Genomic DNA, 9,922 nt, shown 5'->3' on the forward strand with positions numbered 1-9,922 from the left:
CGTCCTGACAGCGAAGGAAAATAAAGGAAATAATTTTGTAGTTGTAGTGATGGGGGCATTCCCCCTGGGTATGGAAGGACCCGAGTTCTATTCAACAATGACCCATAAGGAAATTGTTATATAAATGCTATACTAGTTGTTTTTGGGCAATAACATTTGCTAAGAAGGAAAAAATTTCTAGGCACAGTCATTTTGTAGGGAGCTGCTCTTCATTGTCATGTACTTTTATTCTTTCAGTTGCAACAACCCCTAAGGATGCCGGCCTCATTGTGCAGAATTCAGCTGTAAACAGACAATACGAAGACAGCCCCTGGCCCAGAGAGCTCCAAGACCTAGGATTGGTTAAATACTCTGTCAGGATTTTTAAAAAGTACATTGAAAAAGTCAGTCTATTTTTTAAAAATAAGAACTCAGGATTGGCTGCATAAATATGTACTTACTTGTTTCAGTGCTGTAAATATGTAATTTAGGCTGCTGCCTCATAACCTATTTTGTGTCTAATTTAAGGAACTGTATATTTGGACAAGAGAGTCTGGAAGACTGTCAGGCAAATATTACAAGCTGTAAATTTTCACAGCAGATCTAACACTAAATTTAGTTAGCACTATATATAAAGGGAACATTGCCCTGATGGTAGGCCTTGTCCTTGACAGCAGTTGGCCTGAGAGGGAGTTAAGGATCCCTAGAGGAATGGCGCCCAAGTCTCCCTTAAGTTCCAAACTACTACATTCTGCCGTGGCCACCCCAACATCCTTTATATCAGCGCTTCAGCAGCTTCAGCTGGCACAGAAGCTTATAGCCCTGTCCTCTGTAGTTCACCTTGAGGTGGGGAATGCTCGTACCAGGCAGACAAGTGCTTATGGAGAAGAGGCTTCGGGGCTAGGCATTGCCAAAGCTTCTTGTGTGTGTCAGCCTGGCAGCAAACAAAGAGAAAATCCTGGATTTTTAAAATGAAAAATAAAGCAATTTTGCATCTTAGTGATACACCAGCTATGGCTTTGCACATGCTGGTTGCTGATAACTGCCCACAGAGTCAGCTTTCTAATTTAAACTCTTCACTTTGAGATATCTAGAGGAATGCTATAAAAATCCCCTGGTTTGTACAGGCAAGCCTGCATTTTTCTTCTGTTCCCTCAAATGCTTGAGCTTTGAATGGACCTTTAGTCATGTCAATGCTCTCACTGGACAGCCCACTCTCCCTCAATACTCTTGACATTTTGTGTTATCAGTAATTACACTCTTAAATATACACCTAGCACAGTCCAAGGATTTGCAGGTGTGGACTTTCTTCACCATGTATGTCACTACATACTGCAAGGACACTTTTCATGACTGCTGTTACTTATAAACATTGAAAGCAAATCACTTAATCTAGCCTTTCAAGTGTTTTAGGCTTAAACACAGCAATCCCACTGGTAAACACCAGCTGGGCAAAATCCCAGCCAGGTTAGAGCCGACCAAGGCTCTGTCTCCGCTGAAAACCCGGGCCCTGTAGGCAGGCAGGGAAGCAGCAGGTGGCAGAAGCCGCTCTGGTGCCCTCGGTTCTCTGGCATCTGAGGACGCTTATGAGGAGCTGTCTCCTGGGCACTGACCTGGGACACGCCGAGCACCCGTGGGCGCTGGGGCTCACTGCCGGGTGCGCAAGGCTCAGTGGCACCCAACGGCTGGCAGGTGGTCAAGACCTGGTCTGGTCCCCGGCGGCTTAGAGCCCCCCTTCAGTTTAAGGGAAATGAACACCCCCTCTTTCTTATGGGGAGGAATTTCTACCTGTTCCTTAAAACAGTGCCACAGCTGCGTTCAGAGGATGCAGCTTTTCCAAACGTTCTGAAATCCCTGGAGATGGAAGGTGCCATTGCTACTATTCTTTATTCCTATGACAGTAGAAAAGAGGTCAAAGCAGGGTCGAACGTAAACTGTGCTGGATTTTATGCAATCAACACAAAAAGCAGACCTTGGCACAGGCAGCTGCTAAATGGTACATGGCTGATAGACAAGGTAGCAAGAGGTCTCACTCTCCTTCATGAATAATATTTTTTTTCTGGAAATAGTCAATACACTTACTCCAGGCTACGTGGAAGACAGAAAACATTGATGCAAGCCAGCCCAAAATGACCCGTAGTGTTTTAACATGAACAACGTGCATTGCCACATAGATTCGTGTGATTTACACACTGTCCCCTTTCACCTTTCACGCTCCATGATATAATTTTTGAAGACATTGCTATATCCACGAAATGTTGCTGCCACAGTTTTCAGGCAGAAAGCGGCCCTTTGTCAGTGATTACATTACAAGCAGGCAAGGTGATTTGCCTCCAGCTAGTCAGCAGGGGAGCTGCAGAAAGAACACAGGCAGTTTCATCCTCATTTCCATATTTTAAACACTTGACTAAACTTTCTGCCCACAAAATGTTAGCGTAGACCAAACTGTTCTGCTTGACCATTCAGACAGCATTGTCAGCCTGTGTTTACATGCTCAGTGTCAGGCAGGGTTCTTGGTCTGTACCTGGTTCCCTGATTAATGAGACTTTCCTCTAGCTGGTCATTTCACAGAAACAGCTTCCTATTTTCCATTTATAAGCACTATTTGCAAAGCCACCTCAGTCAGTGGCATTGAAATCTCATAATCAACAAACTGCTACAGGGAAAAATATGTTCCAATTAATATTAAATCAGAAGTGTGCTAATTTTTTTTTCCTTTTTCAGAGCTGCTAATGAGGAAAATCAAAATAGTATCTTCCAGTGAGCTGGTGACAGATCTAACATGTTAAAAGTTTAAAACTGAACACAAAAAAAGCACTCTCAAGCCCCCAGATATCAATTCCGTTAATGGGAAAATGTCAAAAATGCCTGTGAGGTTTCAGATGGCCTTTTAAAAAACTGAACACTGGCAGTAAACCCTGAACCCTGAAATAATGGACCAGCTTGTTACCAAGCTGGAATAAATTTCATGGTTTTTTAAGGTGAGCGTAGCTTTGGCTTATGGTACCAGTTTGACAATCTTAGAGATCAGAGTCATCTGCTTCCGCCTCAAGCTAAGACAGCAGGCGCAGAGGCAGGGTGAATTTATTCAGAGTGCTCTAATTTTATTCGGATTTGTTGGAATAAAAAAGCATATTTAGCTTCAGACAGTGAGAAATAGCAGCTTTTAAATCATGTCTTTTACAGAGATTACTGCTGCGGAATCAAAATGGTAGAATTTGTCAGCTTCATATTTGAAATAACATTTTTCTTTCCTTAAAACGTATTGAGTCATAGCAAACTTCCAGATATTTTTAAGGTCTATTTTAAGGAGACCACTATTTCCAATTATTTTCTTCCCTTTAGAATTCTGCAACAGTAATTATTTCCTTTATTTTCACATATATGATGGAATTTCTACGCCAGGAGTATAATGAATTGCCTATATAAAATAAATATTGACATGCAGATTTACTGTAGTATCAGCCACTGTATGACTAAGTTGAAATACCTAAACAAAAATTTGCTGTGAAACTATCATTTATCATCGTAGGTCCTTAAACTCTGCTGGAAATGACATCGTAATATATATAACACAGCAGCGACCCAGACTACATATCCAGGGGCAAATTAGGAATTCTACAGCATGAAATGCGTTACATACAATATGGTCCAAAGTAAATTGAAAACAGTGGAAAGATTTCCAACTGTCTGTAAAAGACTTATGGTCAGGCTGTTAATGCTTAGTTCTTAGAACTGCAACTCTTGGGATTACAAATAATTCTATTTCTAGACCGTGATGATTCACAAGAAATCCCCCTCTTCTTGCATCCACTTGACCACCTCCACGTCAAAGTTTTGGGGATCATGCTTCCCCCCTCCCCTCTTTTTTTCTTTATCAATTAAACCGCATGCTGTCCAATTAGCCAGTCTCAACCTTGAAACCAAGAACTCTCATTATTAGATTATGGTGGAAGATAGCTGCATAGCACCACCAAATGCTTTTTCTTTGGTTTCAGAGGAAGAGTCACATTGTGAAACCTGGATATCCCCCCTGCACCTTCTTCTCTTCCCACAATGTTGGGACTTTCCATAGATGATCACAAGATGTTTCAGCAAAAGACACTGACTGCAATTAATCTGTGTTTAATTATCCAGGAAAGCATGCGCTGGCATTGATGTAGACATGGGTGGGTCTCCAAACAAGTCACTGACATGAATTCAGTAGCAGGAACACAGCAACCCGTAAGTAGCAAACCTGCGTCCTCCTGGCTGTCTAGATACAGTGCATGGAGCTCCACTTTTCTGAGTTTCGCAGCTCATGCCACACGCTGTGCAGCTGTGATTAGACAATTTCTTTGCACCTAAGCTAACACTGCACTCACAGCAGTGGTATCTCTTTGATTGCTGCAAATACCAACAGCACTCATCCTCCCAGCTTGCTTTTGCCATCAGGAGTTTCATTGCAGAGACAATTGCCTTCAGGCCTTACAACAAAGAGCAAAACACATGTTTGAAGAGGTTATTTAAACACTTGGCCTCTCCACGGCACAACATGCCACCCAGGAAACAAATTCCAAGAACACGTGCCTTTAAAAATAACCTTTAAAAAAGACAGCTGTTGATGGTACAGACATTTGGTCAGTCAGCTTAAACCTGTGACAGCCTGTGGCCACCTACATATGGAAGCCATATTCCATCAGCTAAATATATTCATATCGCAAATAGGGGCAGAATAGAAAACAAACCTGCAAGTCTCCACTTACTAAACGAAGGGATCAATTCCCTAATTCAGCTGGGAAAAGTAACCAAAGCAGCCTGGAACAGTCACATTCCATGTGTATCCCAAAATAAACATCATGTGAATTCTCTACTTGGCCAAGCAAATGGAGATAAGTAGGAAGGGGAATCATTGTCTTTTGTTTGAATCATCTATTGATCGATGTCTTTTGCCCTAGCTTAAAGCCATGCTAAGAAGTGGAAATTACAGGTGTTTGGGGGCTTTTGGAGACAAATTTTATTCCTTTGCTTTTCAAAAAACCTCATACAGAACTAGGGGGTTCTACCTAAACCTCAGAGGGCATTATATTTTCTATCCATACTTACAGCCATCAGCTGTATTTCAGCCAACATTTAAGTAGTTCCTCAATTAGGGGGGACGGAAGGAGAAAGAGAGAGAGATCTGAATTTGCCACACATCTAATTCTGCCCGCCGGGGCAAATATGTTTGTCTGAGCTGAAGTAGCTGCTTCACTGAACAAAGTGCAGAGAGAAATTGTTAAAATTCCTAAATCTAGAGCGTGTATTTATTACAAACTTCCTTAAAACAAAAGTTATTTGTCTCAACATCTCAGAGCTATAACAAGTCCAAATCAGAGACACTTAAAAAAATGTGTTTTACTGTTTTGTTTTGTTTTTTTTCTTTGTGGGTTTGTTGGGTATTGTGTCCCGTCCCCCCCCAGTCAGATTTGTATCCATGCTGAGAGCTCTTCGCTGCATCGCCTTGGGTATAATACAATGTACAGAAGTGCTCCAAAACATGACTAAAAGGTAGCAGAGACCAATGCGTCTGTATTTAGGGACGCAGAATGCACTTGAACTGAAATTTAACAGGAATGCTAAGGCTTCCCAGTACTCCTACTCTATGTGAAAGAGAATACACAGGCTCTGATTAAGATAAGCAGTCAGAACATTGCTTATGAATACAGTAATCACACCTGGCTGGTATTATAATTAATAGGAACAAGAAAACCAGTTAAAGATTTACCTGGGTTATCATAACTAAAAACTTCATCAACAAAGTCTAGAAAAAAAGAGTAATAATAATATTTATCTATCAGATAATTGAATAAAAACTTATTTCACCATGAAAATACCTTGCTGCCCTCTGGTGTAATAAAAATCCTGCTGTAAACCCGAGCCATTTAATGCCTGCTATTTTTTATTTTGCTCATTGCATTACTCCACAAATAAGTTTAAAACGAAGGTATTCGAGGCAGGGACAGTTTATCTCCATGTTGTAACACACCCTTGGATGCTGACCGTAATTCAGCAGGTGGGTTACTGCTATTTGGTATTTTGCAGATATGCTTCTTTTACTGGCAACTTCCATGCTTTCTTAGCCCATAAATCAGCTATTTCTCCTCCCACTTCTGCTTTTGTCATCATTTTTAATTTGAATCTGGGCACTGTAGAGCCACAGCAGATCCTGACCTTTGACTGGAATGGGGAGGCAGTTTGGGAGAGACAGAACACCCTTAACCTCCTGAAGTGAACAATGTCAGAGGGGAAGGACAGCCTCAAGCTGATGATCCCTTCTGAGTGAATCTCTAGCAAACACATTTCACTGAGTCACCGAAGGGACTGCAGCTCCCAGCATGCCCTTGGGCAGGGGGAGAGGGACTGCAGCTCCCAGCGTGCCTCGCGCCCCGCCCAGGCCACGGCCGCCCCGCCCACTCCCAGCCCAGGCCCCGGGCCCTCTTCCAGGCCGGTCTCCATGGAGCCCGAGCCCTGCCCGAGCCCCCGGCCCCCGGCCCAGCAGCAGGGAGCAGCTCCGGGCAGTGCTCGGCTGCCCCGGCCCCAGGGAGAGCCCCCGGGGACCCCTTGCCCTGCCCGGGACCGGCACCGGGCCTCCCCCAGACCACCCCAGCCGGCCCCTGGCCCCGCAGCCGCACTGAGGAGAGTCCCGCAGGCCTCGCTGGCCTCCCCCAAGCCGGGACAGCGACCGCGGCCCCTCCAGCAGCGCAGAGACCCCCTCGCTGGGGAGGCAGGCAAGGGGATGGCTGCCACGGCTCTGCTGTCCCCAGCCACAGAGCCTTGCCGAGCCCCATGCTGTGGGGGCTCACGCAGGGACGCCATGGGAAAGCACGGGAGGATCGGGGCAGACATAACAATTCTGACAAGCTTCCAGGAGTACTGACTTCCCGTCTAATAGCTGCTGTTCCAAGCGCCACAGTCAGGCGGTGTTGGCCTGCGAGGGCACGTCCTGGGCTTTATTCTGCTTTCACCGAGGAGCAGGAGATGTGCAGGGAGAATCCCCAGCAGATGCAGTTTCATCTTCACGATGAGTGACCGGGAGAGAAAAAGGAAGATCCGGTGTTAGTTCTACAGCACACTGAGCCCAAGAAGTCCGTGAGCGACTGTCAGGTGTGACGGGACGCTGGAGGGATCTGAAGAGATTTAAGCCCGCCAGAGGAAACAAAGGATGAAAGGCACACGCGCAAAGGAAGAAGGGAGACTCTCCATCTGTGGCCATCAGGCAGCTAGCTTTCTAAAGCCCACGAAGGAAATTCCAGAGGCTGCGCACAACAGATGAACCCACCCAAATGGCATCTGCTTACACTTCAGAGCCCTGAGACCCCTTTGCCCTCAAGTGCCCCATTTTCCCAGGAAGCTCAGCAGAGGGCTTTTCTGGAGCACAAGGTTTTGCACCAGCTTCTGCCTTCCTCCCCACCAAAGCACAGGATCGTCTGTCTTTGAGCAGACAAAGCCCCGCTATCGAAGCCAGGCCAAGGAAGTCTCTCAGCACAGCACGGGTCCATCCTTCCCAGGTGGACACAGGTAGAATTTTTCCTGCCAGAACACCTTCTGTGCCCACCCACCTTATGCAGACAAAGCCTCAAAAGCAAATCAGCGCTTTGGGAGCTCGAGACTCTAGAGGAACAAGTGTTGTGAAATCGGTTCAATTCTTCAAGCCCACCTGACCACTGAAGAACCACATCTGGAGCTGCTTACCTGAGCTCGATGGGTTTCCGCTCTGTGCCCTGGTCTGGCCCAGACTCTTTGCCTTGCCACGGAAGCGTCTGCGCCGCAGCTTCTGAGGGCTCTTAGCACCGGCTTCTGCTAACTTCTCATTAGCCCTGTGAAAAAGGCAGGAGCGTGCAAGAACAGCTGTTACTCATCGTGGCACAAAGGTGTTCCTCAAGGGTGATGCTACACTGTTGGACTCATGCACACAGACTTCCCAGCCACCCAAAGGTACTGCTTCTCGGGCTCTTATGAGCAACCTGTCTTATGTCTTCCCTTGTAGGACTTTTCCTAGAAGGTGGTAGGGACTGCAGGCTCCCTCCCTCCCCCTGCTGTAAACTCCAACCGACGATGCACCACCATAACGGCAGCTGAACAAAGTCCTGTTGCCTCACAGGCTCCTCTCGTGTCCCCTCTGCCTTTCCAAGTGTGCCTATCCTAAGGTGGAGCAGAAGAGCAGCAGAGATGAAGCTCCTCTTTTCCACCACCATGCAGCAAGGAGAGACGGCTACAGAAAACTGTTTGAAGAAAAAGAACCAAAATGTCCTGCAGACAGGCCTGATTCGTTGTGTTACTTCAGGGTCAGTAAAGAGAAAGGCAAACAGACCTCCATAATGGGAGAGCCCAAGGCGTGCTCTTCTGAGAAGTACGCTGTCTTGAGCGTACGCATCCTGCTGACCAGATCCAAGAAAGGGAAGTGGGCTGGAAAAACCACGAAGAAGAGGGTCATATTCCCATAACGTGGGGGAAAAACAGAAGACATTTGGACTTACTTTTTTAATGTCTTTGTAAGGGATCTTCTATTTTCCTGGCCCACCAGATAACGTTTCTCGGAGCTTTTTAGTTTGGCCTGGATACATGCCAGTTGCAGTGCGCTGTTCTCCTGCTGTGCTCTGTCCAGCTCCGATTCCAGAGCACTCGCTTTCTGCTCCAGCAGTTTTCTCCAGGAGGCTTCAGTGGTGCAGATCTCCTCTCTTCTGGCTTGAGTGGCTGCCTGTGTCTAAAGCAGAAGGCGCAACTTCAAGAAACAGGAAGAAAAAGACAATGCCCATGGCTCTTCAAAAAACCTGCTCTTCCTGCCATTTGTACACAAAAGCTAGTATTAAACAGCCTACAGCGCTGCACGGACAGGGAGAAGGAAAAGGCGGCATCTTTCTCATGCACACAGGTCCCACCACACGCACAGAGGCACTTTGACGCAGCCTTTTGCAGCTCCCCAGCTTCTCTACGGGAAAGGCAAACCCACAGCACCAACAAGGAGAGCCGGATGCCCAAGACCAAACACCTAAAACACCATCGCCACCACCACAAATGAACGCAACGCGGGCTACAGATGCAAATGGTACATAAACTGACCTGCAAAAGTGGGCCGAGATGCTGCTTCTGTCCCGTTTCTTCCTGCGCTCGCTGTTCACGCTGTTCTCCAGAAAGCGCTGCTGCGGTAGGAGCCATGCCAGCAGTCGGCAAGCGGTGTGGCAGAAGAGGAGCCACCAGCCCTCGCAGCTGCTGGTTTGCAGCTGCGAGCTGCAGAGAGGTTTCATTCTCCAACTCCAGCTGCGCGGAGAGTTCACGCATCTGGATGCAGGAAATAAACAATCTGTCTTAGGCAGAGGGGTCTCAAATCTCTGCGAAACTCAATCACATGGCCACAACCTCTGCACAGTGTCGGAACAGAAGCCAGTCTCCAAAGAGCATGGCCGCCTCATTCTTCCCCACCCAGGTGCTGTCCCAAGCTCACTGCCTTCCCACAGCCTCGGAACGAGCTCCCTGAAGAGCCAGCTGACTTTTTCAAGGTGAGAGGGGAGGAGGCAGCGAGGAGAAAGTAGCTAAAAGCACCCTCGAGTCTGGAAAACTGTTGTTAGTGATGCGGAAGCTCATAATGTCCTCAGAGAAGTCTCTCCTGTATTTGTTCCCAAACTATTTTCTTCTCTGGCACTCTTTGAAGGAACAGAACAGCTTCCTCCATACTGACAGGTTTACAGACTTTGCATACCTTGGCCTTAGCCTTGGCCAAGTCCTCTTGCAAGCGGGAGTTTTCCTCCTTCAGGTAATCGCGTTGGCGTGTGGCAGCTTTCAGTGACGTTTCTGCTATCCACTGCTTTCTGAAAGCATCAGCGAGCTCTTCTTGCAGCCGTCCCACTGTTCCCTAGGGAAACAATGTCATGGGAGGACAGAGAAAAAGGTAAGAAGCCAAAATCTGTCTTGTGACTTGCAGTTA

General features: G+C 46.7%; 1 protein-coding gene across 1 annotated transcript; it reads right to left on the bottom strand.

Moving 5' to 3' along the window:
* Window positions 1–6,614: 6,614 nt before the first annotated feature.
* CNTROB (centrobin, centriole duplication and spindle assembly protein) lies at window positions 6,615–9,322 on the bottom strand. The gene is made up of 4 exons (XM_075437502.1): window positions 9,061–9,322; window positions 8,478–8,704; window positions 7,693–7,817; window positions 6,615–7,014 (listed from the first exon to the last, which is right to left on the bottom strand). Exons 1-4 carry the CDS (start codon window positions 9,277–9,279, stop codon window positions 6,962–6,964), a joined length of 624 nt encoding a protein of 207 aa, XP_075293617.1. The 5' UTR covers window positions 9,280–9,322; the 3' UTR covers window positions 6,615–6,961.
* Between the last annotated feature and the right edge of the window lie 600 nt (window positions 9,323–9,922).

This window comes from Opisthocomus hoazin, chromosome 16 (assembly GCF_030867145.1).
Source record: "Opisthocomus hoazin isolate bOpiHoa1 chromosome 16, bOpiHoa1.hap1, whole genome shotgun sequence".
NCBI lineage: Eukaryota > Metazoa > Chordata > Aves > Opisthocomiformes > Opisthocomidae > Opisthocomus > Opisthocomus hoazin.